The sequence below is a fragment of the Lutra lutra genome, chromosome 5, assembly GCF_902655055.1.
Source record: "Lutra lutra chromosome 5, mLutLut1.2, whole genome shotgun sequence".
In the NCBI taxonomy this organism is placed as follows: domain Eukaryota; kingdom Metazoa; phylum Chordata; class Mammalia; order Carnivora; family Mustelidae; genus Lutra; species Lutra lutra.
The window spans coordinates 62,903,788-62,925,239 of NC_062282.1; the positions used below are offsets into that span (position 1 = coordinate 62,903,788).

The following is a 21,452-nucleotide window of genomic DNA, read 5'->3' on the forward strand; positions in this document are numbered from 1 at the left end:
CATGGTGCATGTAAATGAATGGACCCGGGACAGAATGGGCCTTTCTGACACAAAGAGTATTGGTGGGGCCATGAGGTAGGTGCGAGGGAGAGAGGGCAGTCCTACCTGTCTTTATTTTTTTCAATTATAACCTGTTTATTGTGAAACAACTGAAAAGTACTGAGATGTGCCCGAATGAAAATGGTCACCAAGGAGGGCACTTTGATCCCTTTCCTTATGCATTTTGCCATGGGATTGTCTGAAAAATTTCCCCTTTTAATTTGAGAGCCAGGCCTTGCTTTCTAAAAGCACGTCGCTGCTTCCCAGCCTGGCACGGTAACTTTGTGTGGGTGCAAGGCCCAGCTTTACCACATGCCAGTTGAGTGACCTTGGGTTTCTGGAGCCACAAACCTCAGCAGGAGCTGTTGCTCTGCCTGAGACACCCTTCTGCCCTTTTTCTTAGCCTCATTTCTGCTTGTCTTCCTAGGCTTAGGGTCTCAGCCCAAGAGTCGCCGACTCTACACAGTCATTTCTGAGCCTTAGTTTCCTTTTCTGTGAAAAAGGGCTGAATTTCGCTTTTGTATCTTGGATGGTTTTGGGGATTCAGTGAGCTGTCATGAGTCCAGAGCCTGGCTTAATAAATACTCTCTTTCCCCTTTCCATGACATCAGCTCCACCTCCGGGTTTGTCATTATTCTACTTTCTTTGACCTACAAACCTCTTAAAATCTTGATCCTGTCCAAGGGCTTTTATCCCCAGGGCTCGCCAGAGCTCAGCCCACACTTCTTAAGGTAGCTGAGAATGTTGTCCAAAAGGTGGTCTGATAGGACAGAGGAAAACTGAATTATGGGCAGGTGCAGATGGAGGTCACGTGACATTTGGGCTTGCCCCAAAGGGGGGACCTTCCATGGGTGTCTTTCTCTCAAATACTTTGCTCCCAGACTTAAAAACACTGGCCCCCTGGGGCGCCTGGGTGGCTCAGTGGGTTAAGCTGCTGCCTTCGGCTCAGGTCATGATCCCAGGTCCTGGGATCGAGCCCCGCATCGGGCTTTCTGCTCAGCAGGGAGCCTGCTTCCTCCTCTCTCTCTGCCTGCCTCTCTGCTTACTTGTGATTTCTCTCTGTCAAATAAATACAAATAAATAAATAAAATCTTTAAAAAAAAAAAAAAAAAAAAAAACACTGGCCCCGGTTGTTTCTTCCTTTTAAATCTCTGTTGAAGGCCGTGCTCTGGCCAGGAGCCGCAGGGACGAGAACCCAGTCCCCGGAATAGCTCCTGCTGCTGAGCATTTAAATGCCGTCTGTATTTTTATCCTATGATGGGTCATTTCTGAAAAACCCCCACTCATGTTCTGCCCCTCTAAGAATACATTTCCATTTATAGCTTCCACTCTTGGGATGATGTTGTGTCCTGGTGTGGGGCTGGCGGCTACGTCCTGTTTCCAGTGATTTGGAAACACTTTGGGGGCCCTTGCTGTCCCCTGGCCTGCGCTCCCTGTGGCCTTGACAGTGGGAAGTCTGACTCCCAGCCACGCCCCGGCTGCCTGACGTCTTGCAGCTCCGACACCAGGCCTTTCCTCTTTCTGTGAGCTCATCGAGCTCTTGCAGCGTGGGGGGAGGTACATGGGGGTGAATGGGTCCTCATCCGGTTGTGCTCTGCCAGGGCCTCAGAGTGGCACCACACCACAGTTCCAAAGCTCCACAGAACCCTTCCCCCTTTACTCACTCACCGAGTGCCCACAGCCTGCTGTGGGTGCCAGGCTCTGTGCTGGCACTGGAGAGCAGTGCTGATTGTGGACAGCCAAGGGCCCCAGGGCCTAGTGCAGAGCTTTGGGGAGGACAAAGAGGGTCAGGGTAAGGGTCAGCCTCTGGGTCAGGCCAGCCAGAGTTTCAGCCTAACTCTACCTCTCACTGGTTGTATGAACTTATGCAAGTGGCTTGGCCTCTCTGAGCTTTGGTTTACACACTTGTTGATGGCATCTCACGGGTGGTACAGAGGATTCAGTGGGATAGAGTAGGTCAAGTGTAGTAAGTAGGGCTCGGCCCATAGGGTAGGAGCCCAGGAAATGCCAGTCCCCTTTCCCATCCCTCTGTTGACCTGTGGTAACACAGGCGGGTACATGCCGAAAGGCTTAGGGAATAAATTTGAAGTTGGAAATCAACACAACGCTGATACCTTAGAAATTCTAGCATGCACCAGAATCTTGTAAAGTGCACATTTTTCACAAATGCCTGCCCTCCCTACCCCTGTGCTGGTTTAGTACATTCCACAGGGGGGCCCTGACAGCTCTTGGTGGATTTAATCAGCTACCTGGCAGATTCTGAGGCTGTGGTGCAAGGACCACACTTGGAGAAAAGCTGCCTCCTTCATCTATTCCACAACCATTTCTGTGAGCCTACTGTGTGCCTGGTACTTTTCTAGGCTCTAGGGATATAGTGGAACTCAAAGGCAGACACGGTTCCTGCTCTTCTGTAACTTACATGCTAATGCGGAATCAGGCAATGAACAAATGCACATAACACAACATAAGCAGTGATCTCAAGTGCTATGAAGAAAAAGAGAGTAGAGTAAGGAGATGGAGAGAGGTGTGTTAGTGGCCACGACAGGCCTCTCCAAGGAGGTGACATCTGAATATAGACATAAATGAAGGGAGGCAGCAAGTATGCAGATATCTGAGGGAAGAACATTCCGGACATAGAGGCAAAGGGCCTCTTGCTTGACTTCTCAGGGAACAGATCGCTTTAGGATTTAGTGCTATCCGGCCAGTTCCCCCTCCCTGCTGGTCATGAGCTTTGTTCTCCCCCGACTAGCCCAGGTCCAGGTAACAGGTAAAGGGCATTGTCCGGCCCTGCTCCCGTTTTTCTGATAGACCATCTAAAACACTCTTTGAGACTACCTTGGTCATCTTCTTGATTAGCCGGTTTTACTGTGTTGCTCAGCAGTGTGGGCCCCCCGGCCAGCACAGTGCATCTCACCACTTCTCAGACATTTGCAGACCCCCAAGAGAACACAGACAGTGACTTGAAAGGAGTCAGGGGGCCTTGCCTCTTAGCACAAAATGCTACTGCCCTTTCTCTTTTACTGTAACTATCTGAAGCTGCATGAGTTTGGATTCCATGTTGCTGAGTTTCCTTCTGGGATCCTAAGAACAGGTTTTGTGTGAGAAGCTGTTGAGTGGTGTTTTGGACATATCAAGTGTGAGGGGCAGGCGGGATGCCCCTGGGCATGAGGAGACTCCTCGGGCATTACCGTGTGAGCTCTGTGAGGACAGGGACCACATCTGTCTTGTTGACTTTCTCCTGTCTCCCTGGAACTTGGCACAGTAAATTAAGGCACAATGAGTTGGCTGTGGGAGCTAAAAGAGAAGCTGCCTCAGCACAGACTTCTGGGGGCACACCCGGATGTCAGGGATAGCAGGAGGAAAGGAGCAGACAGAGAGGGTACCAGAGAGTGAGAATGCCATGGAACATTAGGCAGCCAAGAGAAATCCAGGAAGGAAGGGACAGTTGGCAGGTTCAGTGTGGAGGCATACTGAGGAGAGCCAATGGCATCTGGCCCTTAGTGACTCTTGGGTGATCTTAGACTGAATGGGAGGTTGATGTCAGAGGCCAGACTGCTGTGGGATAAGGATTAAATGGAAGGTGAAATGTGAAGTTGTTCTAGGCCAGCTGTTAAGAAGTATGCTGTGTACTTCCAATTGCATTGAGTTAAAAGGTACCGACAAACTAGTTGTCTTCTCTTTAAGATACTAAGGTTGATTATTGGGTTCGGGTGGCTATAGTCTGGTCCATCTATTATTAAGTTTCTGATCATTGCTAAGATCCATTGTTTTATCAAAGGATACACAGGGATGGTTTTTCTAATTCTATTGGTCCTTCCTCATTATTCTGTGGAATTATTCTGTAAAATAAAACTTTGCCTTCATCTATTTGGTTAGGTAGAAATGCATTTGTATACAAAAAAAATGTCAGAATCAGTACTTTCCTTTTATTTGCTAATTTTTAGAATAATGAGTTGGTGGCCTAGTATCTCCAAAGGTGTCCAAAGAGGCTTTTTTTTTTGTTTTCTGAAGTGTTGTTATGAATTTGTAGATTGCTTAATGTGTTTGATGTGTTTTAGCTATAGCCATCATTAAAATTTTTTTTAACAGCTTTACTTATAACTGTCAGGTATAACAGACGTACAGTAAATTTCACATAGCTAAAGTGTATGGTTTGAGGAATTTAACATGTATACATCCATGAAACCATCGTCACAATCAACATAGTGATTGTGAATTCCAACTTCAAATTTATTCCATCACCCCTTAAAGTTTCTGCACATCCCTCTCTTCGGTCTCCCCAGACAACTGACAACCTGTGGTCTAGACTAGGTTGTATTTGTCCAAAATTTTATATCTTCAAACAGAAGCAGTAGAAGCTGTAGCCAAAAGCTAACACAAATTGTTACTTTTATTCTTAGGAGATGTATACAAAATATTAAATATTTAGGGATAAATTTGACAAGAGAACACCCATATGCTGAAAACCATAGAACACTTCTGAGAATTTTATAGAGACAGAATCATACCATATGTACCCTAGTTTGTCTTTCATTCAGCATAATTATTTTGAGAATCATTCATGTTGGTCATGTCAATACTTCATTGCTTTTTATTGCTGAGTGATAGTCCGTTGGCGTGGATATGCCAAATTTGTCTACCCATTTGCCCATTGATGGGCACCTGTGGCTATTACAAATTAAATCTGTGGCTGTTACCTCATAAATTTGAAGATGTAAGCAAGGGTGTTCTTTTTTTATTTTTCATTTTTTATTTTATATTTATTTATTTTATTTATTTTTATATTTTTATTTTTATCACTACCCTTCCCACAAAACATATGCATAAAAATTTTTTTTTCAAAGATTCCATTTATTTACTTGACAGAGATCCCAAGTAGGCAGAAAGGCAGGCAGAGAGAGAGGGGGAAGCAGGCTCCCCACTGAGCAGAGAGCCCGACACAGGGCTCGATCCCAGGACCCTGAGACCATGACCTGAGCCAAAGGCAGAGGCTTTAACCCAATGAGCCACCCAGGCGCCCCCATATGCATAAAATTTAACAAAAGTCAACGTTCCGCAGTTTGCTGTCTTCTGTTACTATATAGAGACCTTCCTTGTTCCCCTTTCTAGCTGTTAACATCCTCCACTTTATGGATGGTCTGTAGTGTATTCCCTGGTCTCCTATGATGGACATTTAGATGGTACCCAGTTGTTCACTGTTACGACCGGTGCTGGGATGAATAGTCTGCATGTGCATCATTTTGTATTTTCATCTGGAATTTGCTGGATGCCGTTAATGGCCAAGCTCTGCATGATCCACAGAAGATGAGGAACAGGTCTGAGTGTCTCAGTCCAGTGGGGGACCCTCCACAGCCATCTCAGAGCCATGCCAGGAATGTATATGTCCACAGAGCCTGGGGAGGTTGGGGAGGCTGCCTCAGGAGGGGCCTTCTAGAACCTCTTCTTTCTTTTTGGCCAGACTTGGTGGCTTTTGTGGGAAGGAGAAGAAGAGAAAGACCAGGACTTTGTGGTCAAAGAAGGAATTATGGGATGGGAAAGGTCACAGTGGAGGCAGTTGGAGCTGGGGAAACACCTTCTAGATCGAGACCACACAGACACTGAGATTTAGGGAGAGAGCCACGGGGGTGGGCTGGAGAGAGAGACCTATGCCTATGATAGTGCTGTGTGCACAGAGGGTCACCACCCAGACCTCCACTCCACCAGCTCCCTGCTTGTCCCTGTTTCACGGAGGCCTGCGGGACGGTGGATAGAGCACGTGTCCTGAAGCTAGACTGCGGGGGTTTGAGTCCTGCCTCCACATCCTGGGCGAGTGAAATAGGAGGAAGGATGATATCTATTGCACAGCTTGTAAAAAGGATGTGTGCTAATGAATGTCAAGTCTGAGTCCACGGCTGGGTGCATGGTCGTCCCTCACAATGTGGGGCAGCCGCCGTGTAGCTGTGATCGTCATTACTCACCCCCGAGCTCCTCTGTCTGGGCTAGAGAAGGAGGCAGACTTTTTTCCCTTTCTTTTGACAGAGAGAATATTGGTGTGGGCTCATATTAGCATTTGAACATCAAGGACGGGATTCAGGGGGCTCTGAGAGTGATTCCAGGTCTCAAGAGAACGGGTGGTTGGTTCTTTCCAGAACCAGAAAAGAATTGGTTCTTCCTCTGCCTACGCTCGGCTCAGATGTGTTCATTTACCTCTGTGTGCCCTCCGGCATGCACATGCGTGTGCATGCACAAGCACACACACACACACACACACACACACACACCAGGAGTTCTCAGTAAAATGGAAGAAATGAGTAAGTGAACAAACAGGCACACTTCTCACCTAACTCCCTGGAACTTGGCGCCAAAGGCTCTGACAGGCTGGTGGGCAGGGGTGACCAGGCCAAAGCAGCAACAAAAAGCCTTGCTGGCTATTTTTGGGATGCATGACCCACCGCTTCCAATGACTTGCTCCCCAATGGCGTATAATTTCATTAAGCCTTGGAAACAGTGACATCACGAGCGCCTGCTGGTCGCCGCCCACATAGGGCAAACCACAGAGTGATCCGAGATTCGTCTTCGGGAGCCGGGGAGAAGTGAGGTCCCGAGCAGCAAAAGTTAAAATAGCAAAGCTGAGGCATTCTGCTATGAAAAGAAATTACAGAAGAAATCCATTAGTCAGACATTTCCAGTGGCAGTTTCCTTGCTTGGGAGCAGAAGAAGACTTATGCATGTTTATTTTGGGTGAGGTTATTATGTAGCTTTCCTCACTCAGTAGGCATGGAAAGTGGCATGGAAAGTGAATTTCTGTTAAGTAAATCCTCTGCTCTCATCAACTGCTGTACTAATGTCAACGTATGTTTGATCTTAAGGTAGAATGCGTTAGAGGCACGGATTCAGCATGTTCGATTATAATGGTGACACTGGTACTTTCCCATCATAGTGAGCCACAAGTCTAAGTAGACATCTCTTCTCTGTGGGTTCTTTTGCCCAGGACTGTCCAAGTGAGCTCTTCCATCTCAGGCACGGAGCAAAAGAGAGAAGGAGAGACTGCTCAGTCCAGATTCCAGGTCTCCATGGGGGCAGTTGAGGCCGTGGCCATGACTTCACCCAGCGGAGGCAACTGGCCGCCTTTCAGACAGAACACAGACTCAGAGGGAAAATGAGCTTCCCACATGTGAAGTTTTGCTCTGCACACAACATGGTTTCTCAACTTAAGTTCTCTGGACATTTGGGGCCAGTGATCCTTTGTTGTGGGGGACTGTCCCGTGCATTGTAGGATTGTTGGATGTATTGGCAGCCCTGGCCACAACCCGCTAGGTACCAGGAACACCCCTACTCCCCGGTGTGACAACTAAATGTCTCGGTGGGTGGGGCGGGGTGCAAAATTATCCCTGGTTGAGAAAAAGTAGTATATGGCTTTTTAAGAGCATAGGGGATAGCAAGGATTTCATAAGATTTTTATTGGCTTGTTTTTGTTTTAAATATTTTTGAATTTAATGATACCTTGAAGTGGACAAGTCACTCCTCTTCTTGGGGCTTTCATTTTCTCATCTGTAAATTGAATCAGTTGGATATAGTGATTTCAGAGTACCTTCTAGACCTGACAGTGGACAGTGTTGAAGACAGGAGGACCCTGTGGGGTCTCCGTGTTTGCATCTTTCCCTAGCAGGTGATAAACCTCTTGCCCACCTAGCTCCAGTCACTGGCTCCGTTCTCCGGGCACTTGGTATCCAGATCAGTCAGTCTTCCTTAAGGCCAGCTGACAGTTCTCTTTGATTCAAGCCCACTTTGCACCCCCCCTTTTCAAAGTGAAAATTTCTTAATATTCATTACAAGGAACCCTAGAAGCCTCAGCTTCCCCACTATCCATTTCATCTTAACCTGCCAGTGGGTCTTATCTTTGTGCAGATTCATTCATTAAGGTCAGTTCCCCAAGGGCCTGGGTTGGGCAGGACTGGGCAGGAAGAAGGCTCAGGTCCTGCCTTTGAGAAAATCACAGTCTAATGGGAGGGCCGGAGAAGACCGGGTTTTGTTTGACAACAATAAAGAATCCATCTTTTCGCTTTCTCTGTTGGAGGCTACGCAATTCCAGTTCTTTAGCTTTTTTTCCTACAATGTATTTTCCACAGAAATGGTCTTGGTTTGTCCCCACGTTGTTGGGAAAAGCAGCAAGAACATCAGTTAGGCCTGGATTCAGATTCCTAGCTGTGGAACTTCTCAGCTGGGTGAGCTCAGCCAAACCACCAGTCTCTCTGAGCATCGTTGATAAAATGGACTAAAAATCCCTAACTGGAAGGTTGGCCAAAAGAGAATTGAGTGAGAACATGCCAGTCAAAGGCAGAGTGTGAGCTGAGTACACACTGGATATACAGCAAGCATCCCTTCCCCCTCCTCCACTCTCTACACTCTCCTCCATATTCTCTTGACAGTGGGTGGCCACAGTAAATCGCATCACCACATCACTGCAATGAGGGACTGACTAATGTAAGTCAGAGAGGACGGCTCACTTCCCAGTCTGTCACATGCCTAGGTTCTCACCAGCCTATTTTCTTAGTGACATTCACTGCTGACTCACTTGGCTTGTGGTCAGCTCTGAACCCAGGGTCTTTTTCAGCTCTCTGTTTACCCCCCCGCCACCACTCCCCAGTTTAGATTTATGGTGTGGGAATGGGTAATTATTAGAAAATATTCTGTTTAGGTGGCCCTTCTCAAGGCATTATTAGACTGGCAGCTTCATGAAGGCAGAACCCACATCTACCTTGACTACTTCCATTTTCCCACATCGCTAGAATATGACCAACAAGTACTTAGTAAATAGCTGTTGAATAAATTCAAGTATTTTGAGCTGATCCCTATCTTCCAGGAGATTCCCACCTGCTCTATGGCAGCATCTTTGGAAAAGTTAGCAAAACCTTGAGATTTTAACCTACCAAGGAGTGAGCTCTATACGATTCCCACAAGTATATAGGGAAATGGAAGGACCATGGTCTATGACTCAGATTTGGGTTTTATTCCCAGCTCTATTGGTCATGGGCTTGGTGACCTTAAGCAAGTTGCTTATAGCTTAGCCTTAGTCTTCTCCTTGGAAAAATGGGATATCAGTGCTTGCCAGGGTTATTACAAGAATTAAGTGTGAATATGTATGTGTAAAAGTGCCCAACACGGCTGACAGTGATCTTGGTTTCACATCAGTGACTGTTTCCAAAGCACCTCTTTCCTTGGATCACCATTGCCTCCTGTAGTTTGGTCTGTCTCCCCTCCGCTCTTAGACCTTTGTTCACTCAGCCTCCCCCCCCCCCCCCCACTCTTCCCCATCCGCAACAAAGACATGATCTTGACACCCAGCACACTCAACAAACATCTGCTAAGCCACCGCCTCAAAATCAGATGCCTACAGGGATCGGGTATGTGTGAAGAAAGCAGATGTGTGGGATTTTCATGTGAAATCTCCCCCCTTAAATTGTTTTTCTGAAATTCTATTAAACAATTTTTTTTAACTTTTTATTTTGCCATAAATTCTGGCTTACAAAAAAATTTGCAAAGCTAATGCAGAGACGTCCCATATACCCTTTACCCACGCTTCCCCAAATGTCACCATCTTACATAACAAAAACCACTATCACAACCAGGAAAACAACCCTATATGGAGGTATTAACTGATTCAAGGATCCTATTCGAATCCCAGCCATGGTCCCACTGATGTTCTTTTTCTCATCTAGGACATCCTCCATGATTTAGTTGTCATGTCTCTGTAGTCTCCTCCAATCTCTGAAAGTTCTTCAACCTTTCCTTACGCCCATGACCTTGATACTTAGACAAGTACTGGCCACTCGGGAACCCTCAGTTTGGATTTGCGGCTTGCTTTCTCATGATTCATTTGAGGTTGTACATTCTGAGCAAGGTCCCCACAGGAGTTTATGGTGTACCCTCCCCCAGTAAGTCAGATCAAGAGGCACATGATAGTTCCTCTTCCTGGTGACACTCACTTTGGTCACTTGGTTAAGATGATGTCAAGTTTCTCGACTGTACAGTTACTTTTTCCCTTTGTAATTAAGAAGGATTTTGTGGGGACATACTTTGAAGAAATATCCTGTCCCTTGTCACACTTTTGATTTATTCATTTCTTTATATAGATTTGTGGCTTCCTATTTTATCCAATGGGTTATAATCTATTCCTATGATTATTGATTTTAAGGCTCACATTGTCCTTTCTTGGGCCAGTGTCCCCATCATTCTTTGAACACTTTCTTGCTTTCTGACATAAGAAAGTGCTCCGAGTTCTTCTTGGTTTTTCCCTGCCTAGCCCTGGAATCGGCCATTTCTCCAAGTAAAGAGAGATATTTAGAAGCCAACAATTGAGTATCAGAGGCCCTCTTTGCTACTTGCCTGTCACTGTTCCTGGACCCTCTCTGTGGAATGAGCTAGGGGACAGATGTTAATATGATGTGTATTTGTGTGTTTGTGTCTGTCGAAAATCATGAATTCACAGTTGAAACCCCCATGGCTACTCTAGCACCTCCGAGTTTATTCTGTTTCTCTCCATGGATGCCTCCCTTCCCACAGTGAGGCAGCTGGCCCCCATTATCCTCACTGTATTTCCATATTCATTTACTGCGCTCCCCCCACCTGTGTATCACTCTCCCTTCTCTCCCCTCTTCACCCTTAACCAGGTTCCGACACTCTGCCCCCAGCTACTCCCATCTCCCCACCCTGAGTGGCCTCTGACTTCCTGTGAAACTCCCAGTTTTGGAGTGATGGTTTATATAGCATTTAAACTGTGAGGCCCAGTTTCTGCCTGTGGGCCCTGGCTGGTGACCTGATAGCTACTGGTTGGGGAAGCTTTGATTGTAAGCCCCTCCCACCTCTCTGGTGCCGGGTCCTCCCACCCATCCCAGCGCCGCCCTGTGCCTGTCAATTCCGTGCTCCAGCACACCAAGCTCTGTCCTCTTTCTTGGCCTTGGGTCTTGCTGTTCTCCCTACCTGGACTACTTTAAGCCTCCACCCACCCTTCCTCCGATCCTCTTGCTCTGCCTGGTGCTGGAAGCTTCGTGGATTACCCGAGGTGCCCTTCCTGGGTTCCTCCAGCACCTTCAGCAAACCCCGTGAGGGAGCACCACTCCTTCCATTTCCTTGTTTGTCCTGTTGCTAAACTATAGGCACCCGGGGCCAAGGGCCAATTTTTATAGCTATGTTCCTAGTGCCTAAAAGAGGACTTAGCACATAGTGGGTGCTCATAAATGTTAGATGACTATTAATAATAGTAACTGCCAATATTCTTATAGTACTTCCTGGGAGCCAGGCATGGTCCCACGTGCTTTATGTGCATGAAGCCACTTGGTCCTAATCGCTGTGCTATGAGATAGTATTGTTGCCCCCATTTCGCAGCCAGAGGAACTGAGGCACAGAGAGCTTATGTCAGTGATGTGCCCAAGGTCTCACGGGTCACGTTTGAGCCCAGGTGGGCTCATTCCACAGTTCATTACCTCTCATATGCCTCTGACAGCTAAAGGGGCCTGCATTTTCAGAATAGGGGAGATGAGTAGGCCTGGATAATTGAGTCATGTGGACCCCTCCCTCTTGACCACACTCCCAGCCCATTTCTGGTGCCCCTCAGGGCCCCATGAACTGATGACTGGTAGCTGAGCAGGCGGGAGGGAAAGTGTTGCCTTTTAACTTGGCAGCCCCAGGAATATCTTCTCCCCTGAGGTGTTAGGAAACCCAGCACAGTTCACGTGCAATTAGAGTGAACGCAGGGGAGTCAAACAGCAGATCTTACGCAAGATTCTAAGTCATTGCCGTGAGGTTAGCAGGGCGCTGACAGCTTTTCCAAATCACCGAAGGGGAACCACATGTCCACTGGTCCCCTGAGATCTGGAGTGGCCGGTGGCTTCACCCTGCCAAGTCCTGCTGGAGAGCCGGGGAGCACTGTGCGGACTAAGAGCTCTGTTGATGGAGCTCCTTTTGGTGAGAACTGTCTGCTCAGGTTCCAGTGACAGGAAGGAAGCCAAGTGTGTGAGGAGCCTTCGCTGTGAACACGGTGAAAATCCGCCCCAGACATTTCTTTCCATTACACCTCTCAGTGGCCTGGCAGGGCCTGATAATAGTAGCCAAGAGCAAGGAAACTGAGGCTCAGGGTGGTGAAGCCGTTTGCCTGAAGTCACATAGCAAGGAAGGCCGGCCCGAGAGTTGAACCCAGGGTGGTCTGATTCCGAGGCCTGAAGTCTTAATTAAAGAGCTGGCCAGAAAGACACTGTGTCTCTCTGACTCCCAAGCCCCCACACCTTCTGCTGTCCCTATGACCCTCATTTGCTGTGGTGGGACCCATAGGAAGGAAAGGAATCTGCTCCGTGTGTTGGGAGGAACCCGCAGTAGACAGGAGCCAGAGCCGTGGCAAAGTGCCCCCGAGACAGGGGGCCTCAGGCAGGATTTTAGGTTAACTTCACGCCTTGGAGTGGAGCTGGGGCAGGGGCCAGTGGAAAGGGGAGGGGGAAGGGGGGGCAGGAAGGGGAAGAGGGGGAGGGGAGGTGACTCCGGGCAAGAATGCAGTGCCGTCATGGAACTCAGGAAAGACTGCATTTCCCTATTTCCTTCATCATTAGAGAAGCCCAAGACGTGGGTTCCGTTTGTCCCACAAGTGCTTACTGAGTGTCTGCTACCCACCAGGCCCATGCTAGGGTCTGGGGATTTGGCAGAGGACAGAACCTGACAAGGTCCCTGCCCTTGTGGAGGTGCCATTGTGATGGGGGTGGGGGGGAAGACCAACCCAGAAAGGTAACCAAACAAGTGTCCTCTTGGGGTAGTTCTAAGTACTCCCAGGGAATGGGGCAGGGCCCCCTCAGAGGGGGTGTTCAGCAGGCCTCCTGGGGGAGATGGCCTGAAAGAGTGGGAGTAGCTGGTTATGGGAAGAGCTGTGGCTCTCCAACCAGGTGACGCGATCGCCCCTGCTGTGTGAGACCTGCCCCCTTTTGCCCACCTCACCCCTGTCCCCTTTACTCTCTGCAGGTTTGATATCTACAGGAAGGTGCCCAAGGACCTCACGCAGCCGACATACACTGGGGCCATTAGTGAGTAGTGTCCTCCTTGCTGTTGCCCCCCCCACCCCTCCCCCATCCCATACCTGGACCTGTTCTCCCTGCACAGAGCTGCTGAACCAGGGAGGAAAGAAGAAGATGAGAAGGGATGGGCATCTTGCCGGTTCTGCATATAGCTCCTCATCTCATCTGTCCACACCATAACCCTGCAAGTTATAGGCATTGTCTGTTTCTGGAAGGATACACCTGGAATCATCAGTAGTCACGGCCCCTGGAGGGCTCAGGGGTTGGAGGAGACTTGCTTTTCCCTTCATACGTTTTAGAATACTGGAGTTTTTGACATAAGCATGTTTTTAATCATTAAAAATATAATAATAATTACACCAGATTTTGGTTTCCAAATGCCAGTCTTCAGTTAAAGGACCTAAGGCTCCTTGAAGTAATAGCTGTTTCCAGGACTGGGGCAGGAAGAGCACAGAATAATCACAGATCAACCTTGGGCCAGAAAGCAAAGGAGCGCCAGAGGAGAGAGAAGGCTGGAGGTACCTCAGCAGGACAAGGGAGAAACACAAAAGAGGCAAAGACCAACACTGGGGCCATCTGAGTAACAGATCACAGTGTGATTGCCTCATATGCCGAAGAATTACGAGAAAGGAACATGAGTCTGTACAGATGTAAATAAATGGGAGAGAAGGGATGACTCTTCCTTACGGAAGAATTCCAAATAATGTAGATGAATAAGTCCCCCTCCAGGAGGTCAAGTTTTATTCTCCTCTCCCGGAGTGTGGGCTGGACTCAGTGACACACTTGCCAAGAGCAGGGAACAGGGAAGAGAGAACTACCCAGAGACAACACCTTAACCAAGCAATGAAGGTTGACGTCAACCAGTGAGAAGTCTTGTGCACGTCACGCATCCCGATGGGATATGATGGGAAGGACACCTCCCCTTGGTGGGATCGTCCCCAAAAAGGACAAGCCTGTCTCATCATGGGAAGCCGTCGGCCAGTCCCAGGTCGGGGGACATTCTATGAGACACCTGCCAGTACTCTTCAAAAGTGACAGTGTCTTGAAAACCAAGGAAAGAATGAGGAACTCTCAGTAGATTCAAGACTAAGGACACAGGGTAACTAAATGCACAGTGAGATCCCGGTCAGGTCCGGGAACAGTGAAAGGGAGTTAGTGGGGAAACTGTGAAAGCGGAGTGCAGTCTGTAGCTTAGTTAGTGGTTACGTGTAGTGTTAATTTCTTCACTTCAACAGCCGTGTACCGTGGTTATAGAAGATATTGACGTGAGGAGAAGCTGGATAAAGGGTGTACAGGAACTCTCTGTGTGTCTATTACTACTCAACAATGAGCAGTTTATTAAAAGCACACTAAAAGTGCCATGTAAGCAGAAACGCTTTATAGTCTCATATTCTGGATGAGAAGATGCAGCCAGAGAGGTGCAGAGATTTGTCTGAGGTTTCATAGCTCTTGAAAGGTACACCTCCCTGCAGCCCCTGCCTGGCCCCTTGCCGGCCTTTCCAGTGTTTGGTGTGGGAGAGGGACCCTCCCCGTGGACTGTCCCCTGAGCGGGACCCTGGGCTTGGGCAATCAGGTTGGAATCCACAGCTGCCTCACAGGGTAGGCCATTGTCAGGTAGCGGCATGTCCTTGGGGATGACCTCAACTGGTCCTGGAGTTCCAGGGCATTCCAATGAGGTCCTAGCCCTCCCTCATTGATGTTATGGGTGCCTTCTTCAGCCCTGGGTCTCCACATCTCTGGGGAAGGGAACAGAGCAGCCAGGTAACGGGATGCCTGTCCTACAGGCTTCAGGTCTTGCAGAGCTGGGTTCATTCTCCTTTCTGGTAGCTAGGTGACCTTGGGCAAGTCCCTTCACCTCTCTCTGATCCTCCGTTTTCTGATTGGGGGAATAAATGAGTTCCCACCTGTCAAGTGCAGGATATGGGCCAAGTCCTCAATACTTGGACTCCCCTTCTCTTGTTGCGGATCTCCAGGAGCTCCCAGCCTGTGAAGGTCTGTGACAGCAGATGCTGTGACGCTTGGTGCCTGTGTCCCCACGGAGAGGACATTCAAGGCACGTCAGAGGCAAGGGGCTCGTTCATCTAGCTGTTCTACTAGTTTATAAGCCTGGTCACAAAAATTTGAGTGAGGTGTCCTGTCCCCTCCCTCCCACCAGCCAGCAGTTCAGACCTCTGCTTCATGGTCTCTGCGGTCTTATCCTTGTCATGCATGTGTGACAGTCAGGTCTGTATCTTCCTGGAATTTAAAAAAAATGGATACAAGGCTTGAATATACCAATATCGTTGTCGTAAGCAGAGAAGGGAGCATACCGCGCACACCACTCGTCCTGCTCTGTTTCCCAACTGATATATCCTGGATACCTTTCATACTGGCACACAAACGGCCCTCTACATTCCTCCCTCCTGCCGTGTCTGGCAGCCCACAGTTCCATCATCTAGGTGACCCACGGTTTATGTAACCAGTCTCCTGGGGTGGACATTCTTGATTCCAATTTATTGCTATTGCTGTCATCCTTGTCCGTATATTTTTATATCCTTGTATGGTTATTTCTGTAAGGTAGCTTTCCTAGAAGAGGAATTACTGGGTCAAAGGTCATGTGCATTGTAAAATTTAGAAGGTACTGCCAGATGGCCCTCCAGGGATGTGGTCTGATTTGCAGTCCCAGCCACAGCATGCAAGACAGCAAATTCCTTTACACAAGAGGAAAAGGGCGTGAGGCATGGGAAGCCAGCCCTTAGCTACCATTTAGTGAACAAATATTTATTAACTAGGTCTGGGGGCCAGGTCCCGTGCCAAGTCCCAGGATCGTGTTGATGAATGGGCTTCAGTCTTTGTCCTTAAGGAGCACACAACCCAGCAGGGCAGCAGACACAGAACTGTCCCATCTCATTATGTTGTGATTGTGCTATTAATACCTGAAGGAAACAGCAAGGGCGCTGGACCTTCGCAGATCAGGGTTTGAATTCTGCCTCCTTCACTTAGGTGGCCATGTGGCCTTGGACAAATTCTTTGACTGCCCAGAGTCTTCGATATTGGGTCCTGGGTCCAGTGTTCCCCTTTGTGGACTGCACTGTGTTTCCCATTCGCACATGTTCTCAAGGGGTCACAGTCCTACCACCGCCTGAGTCCACTGCCGAAGAAGTCTGGTATCAGAGAGCCTTAGCTTCTTGCCCAAACATGGGTGAAAAGTCCTCATCCAGCCTTCAGGACCAGAAAGGCCTTTCTGGTTGAAATACCTCCTACCTGCCTATATGTTTTTCTTTCATTCGTTCATTCATTCATTGATCAGTCATTCAACAAATATTTATTTCATACCTTCTCTGAGCCAGGCAGACCTTGAGGCCACTGGTGGCACCGAGACATTGTCCCTGTCCTCCTAGTGGAGCACTGGTACGGTGAGCAGTCACAGGGCATATCATCGGACACTTGGATTTCAGCTGAGCAGACTCAGCACTTACCGTGTTCACCTGCTGAGCTGACCAGGTTTGATCCAGGCCTTGAACAGAGCATGCAGATTTCAGAAAGCAGCCTTCCGTCCCTGTCCCACCACCCTCTGATCTGGATTGAGTTCAAGCTTTGGAGCCCTTTTGCAGGCTTGGGGCAAGGAAGGCAGTTAGAAGACCTGGCTTGGTCTAGGTCAGCACTGAACTTCAGAAATACCTCCCTATTTTGTGCCACCAGCCAGTGGGTTGCTGGGGCTTGAGAGCGGTTTGGGAGGGGTGAAAATGATTCTGGAACACGGGTCCTATATAATACTGGAGGATTCCAGGTGAAAGGTGTGAAAGGTGTTTTGCATGGTGGTGGGATTCTTTCCCAGACATCATAGCTGCAGTTTGCAGGTGAGAAAGAGAAGGACATGAGCCGGGAAGTTAGGACTGGCGGCAGCAGGAGTGTGGTGCCTGGGTCAGCAGCTGGAGAAGTCATCTGAAATTCGTTTCTATTTCACAAAAGAAAGCAAGCAAACATGACCCTCTGTGTAAACCGATGAGGAATGTCTTTAGACAGAGGTTGCTGAGTGAGCAAAGCGTGGTTGAAAAGGATGTATACGTTATGTTGTTATTTTCTTAGAGAAAAAAGGATTTGTACATCTGTGCTTAATGCCCGTGGAAGGAAGAAAGACGATGATGCTGATACCTCTGGGCAAGGGGCTGCAGATCGGGAGCAAGAAAGAGACTCAACACACTCTTCCTTTTTATGCAGCTTGATCACTTTTCTTCTCATGTGCCTGTATGACCTCCTCTGAAAAGAAAAGAAAAAGAAAAAAGAAAACCCTTTAATACTGGGCACCTATGTGGCTCAGTCATTAAGCATCTGCCTTCGGTTCTGGTCACGATCCCATGGGATCCCATCATGATCCCATGATCCCCGCATCCGGCTCCCTGCTCAGTGGGGAGTCTGCTTTTCCCTCTCCCACTCTTCCTGCTTGTGTTCCCTCTCTCACTGTGTCTCTCTGTCAAATAAATAAATAAAATCTTAAAAACAAAACAAAACAACCTGAAAAACCTTTAAATATTGCCCCATACATCTTTCTCAGTGTTTGAAGAATTGAGTTATTCTAGGATCCTATAGGTTGGTCTGGTTTTATAGGTGTGGTGGGACTCTGGGGATGTTCCTGTCTTGCTCTTTACTTGAGTCCTAGATTTTGGGGTTTCTTAGGGCAGAATTCACAGGTACCAGGCCTGTCCCCCGACCTGCCTTCTGGTGTGTTCCAGGATCTGGTCTTTTCCTCACAGAGCCACCATTTCTACACACTTCACAAGGGCTGGTGCCCCCGCCCCCCGTCAGGCGGGAGGGTGAGATGACAGGGTGGCTGTTCATGCTCCCATGGCAAGGCACAAAGTAGGAGCCCAGCGAACACTTGTTCTCTTCCTTCTTCACTCAGAATTCATCTTTGTTCATTTTAATGAACGAAGGTAGGTAGGTAGGCTGGACGGCTGGATGATTAGATGGATGGATGGATGGATAGAGGTTGGATGATCACTGTTTCGCATTTATCACAGTGCTCAGCCAGTCCAGGAGCAGGCTATCAAGAAGGTAGCAGAATCAGCAAGTGGGATCAGAAACTTTTTTTTCTTTGCAGGAAACTAGGGGATACCCCATTTGTCGGTCACCTTCTGCTCACCCTCCAAGGTCTCCCTGATGAAAGTCCTAGTAATGAGTGAATGCTCAAGCTTTTATTACCTGCCAGGCACTATTTCAAGCCCAGTGTCTATGTGGTGGAAATTCTCAGAGCAGCCCCATAAGGCGTGTTGCCATTTAACAGATGAGGGAGGGAGGGGAGGCAGGGAGAAGTAAGTAACTTAGAAACCCACAGCGGGTGAGCCGTGGGCCATACTCTGTAGGCCCTTGCCCACTGCACACCTGTAATAAGCCCAGAGGAGACATGCTCAACCCTCACTCTGTACTCTTGGGGATGACTCCCCGCTGTGTGCCCAGCTCTGGGCCAGGCATTGGAGCCGTGGAGTTACTGCCTTCAGGGATATCATTTTAGTGAGAGAAGCAGCCACAAATAGCCAATAAAATGTGGAAAGTGTGAGAATAGATACTGGGAACACAGAGGAAAGAGCGACCAGCTCCACCTCTAGCAGTGAGGGGAACTTCCCACCAGAAGAGACATTTGAGGTTGAGGAGGAGGGGGAAGGGGAAGAGGAGGGACAATGGAGAGGGGCAGGAACCACAGGAACAAAGGAACAGCAATAAGACCCGTATTTACAGAATGTCCCCTGCTCTGTGTGGCTGGGTGGTTAGATGTTAGGAGAGTATAAGGAGATGGGGCTGGAGTTGAGGGGAGATCCTGGGACACTGGTTATATCTTGCCTCCAGGAGTGGCTCCAGGGGTCACAGATTTCAACCTCATCAGGTGCCCAGTGAATGAGATAAATATGAGTGATGTGGGTCAACTCAAGCTCTGTTCCACTCTCTGCATTTCAGACCCATATAAAGAATTCCTTCCATAAGGAATTGTCCCTTCTCTGGAAGCACAAGTGCTCAGTTATCCTCATTTTTCTGACCTCTGATGAGGACATGGGTACAATGTTCGTGGTACTGCTGGGGGCGGCCATGAATGGTGACAAACAGTTGGCCTCAGCCTGCGCATCAGGGAGGGGAGAGGGACTGCTGAAGTGGCCAGCTCAGAACCCCCTGTGGGAGCAAGGGCTTAAGTGTGGTAGAGCAGCCAGAAATCTGGACTTTTACGTGAAATCAAATTGTTTAGTGTCAACTCCAGATTTGAAAAACCATACCACTTTTGCTGAACAGAACACATTCGTGGGCAAGCAGTTTGCAAGCTCTGTTGTTGACTGAGCTCTGTTAAAACGCGCTTGTGGAAGGAAGCCAGGCTGGCCCCCCTGAGGACCTGCCTACCTAGCGGGGGTCAGTCCCCACAGGAGGGTCAGCTCAGTACCAAAAGCAGTCTGCCTTCCTGGGAACAAGGGCTGCTTCGACTAAGAAGGGGCTTTGGAGGGTCAGTGGGGCCTCTCTCCTGCTCCCTCTAAGCAGCTTTCCTCAGAGGGCTGGGGGGATGGGGTGGGGGGGTGGGGGAGGGAGAGGTGGGGGAGGGAAGGGCCAGCCCCCCTCAGCCAGTGCCCTCCACCCTTACAGTGTGTCTCTGTGTTGTTCTTCCAGTCTCTATCTGCTGCTGCCTCTTCATCCTCTTCCTCTTCCTCTCGGAGCTCACCGGATTCATAACAACGGAAGTGTAAGTTCCATTCCCCCCCAGGGGCCATTCTAGAGCTTCCTGGGACCCCAGATCAGAGGAGGGAGGTGCTTTAAAAAGGAGAGAGGCCTCTGAACCTTCAAACTCTCTCATTTCCAAGCCCACATCCATCACTCCTCTATTTCTTAAAAGGGTTTTGAAGTTAGAGCAAAAGCACACACTGTTTTGTTGAAGCTGAAGAGAACATTTGGGTTCCGTTCTGTGGGGGGGCCTCCTGGGTCCTCAGATGAACAGAAATCATGGACCCATCTCTGCCGTTCCTTTGTTTAGCCAGTGGGCTTTTTTCCCTCTGATTCATCACGGGGTCATTTGATGTGAAAGCTGGAGGAGTTCAGAGAAAGGGGTGCCGCTTCCTAGCCAAGGGGGGCGGAGCTGCTGACATCAGAGCCCGGCCCCCTCAGCTAAGCCCCCTTCGCTGCCCCGAGGCCCACCCTCAGTGAGGAATCAGCGTGGGCTTCCTGGCAGCGCCTGACGCATTGTGAATCGATCCCCGATTTCTAGAATCATCCGTTGCCCAGATAACCTAGTAAATGCTCTGGGGTATGTGTAACACAGAATGCCATTGGGATTATTCAGTCACGGCCTCATCAGCCGCCCTGAGGTGGAATTAGACCCCAGAGCTTCCTGCCTTAGCCACTGGCTCAAGGCTTCCAAGCCTCTTCATTCCTGTGTTTACAACCCAGAAAGTCATCACGGGGCAGGGCCCTGGCCACCCACTCCCCTGTCCAATGCTGGAATTTTCTTTCTCGCTCATGGAATTTCTTGGTTTCCTTTGCCTCCCTCTCAGCCACAGGACAATAAGAAACTAAAAACATCATTGCCTAGCCCAAGACAGGCCTTGTAGCTAAGGGAGTGTTCCCACCTTTAATCCTCAAACAGCCCTGGGATGTACTTATCACCTGTTTACAAATGAGGAGAACAGAGGCTCAGAGATGTGGAGGAACTTGCCCATGGTCCTACACTGAGGAGGGGGCTCCTGAGGTCCGCCAGTCTCCCGGGCCCACAGGCATGTCGGTCCTATCCATTCCCCATCACCACCTGCCAGCCAAATCTTGTCATTCCTGCCCTCCACTTGTGTGGGACAGTTTGCCTTCTCTGTCCCTCTGATCCCGTTCTTAACCCTGATGGCACCAAAGTCCAGGGGGTTTCATGGAGTGGTGGAAAGAGGCGTCATTAGGCCCAGGGCCAGGCGTCTGCTTGATTACCACTTTCCTGTGTGGCCCTGGGCAGGTTGCCAAACCTCTCTGGCTCTCAGTATTGCTGGCCAAACAAGGGAGGGTACACCAGAGTCAAAGCCTCCAGGTCTGGGGAGGCTTGTCTGCTTCCCAAGACATGACCACCCAACCATGCAGGGGTCAGAGAAGGTTCTTTGTCCCACTCCTAATGGGGTGGGGTACACATTTGGACCCCTGGATGTTCAGGGGTTACCCCATCATGAGTCGGAGTTGGAAACAGGGACAGCAGTAGGATATTAAGACCTACTCTGTGCCATACACCTGTTGGTCTTTGCAGGCTACAACCCATTCCCTGGGTGGGGTGGGGTGGGGGTGGGGGTGGCTGCTGTACAACCCCCTAATGTTCTGAGCAAGGTGAGTGGGATACATATAGGGTGCATGTGTGACAGCAAGGAGAGAGCCCCAACTGTATATCCCAGACAGGGCCAC

At 49.0% G+C, this 21,452-nt stretch overlaps 1 protein-coding gene across 1 annotated transcript in view; it reads left to right on the forward strand.

The window, feature by feature from the left end:
* ERGIC1 (endoplasmic reticulum-golgi intermediate compartment 1) overlaps positions 1-21,452 on the forward strand; it is a 104,146-nt gene that overhangs the window by 35,968 nt on the left and 46,726 nt on the right. The window contains 2 exon segments of the mRNA XM_047729216.1: positions 13,021-13,082; positions 19,698-19,770. Coding sequence (XP_047585172.1) covers positions 13,021-13,082; positions 19,698-19,770 — 135 coding nt within the window.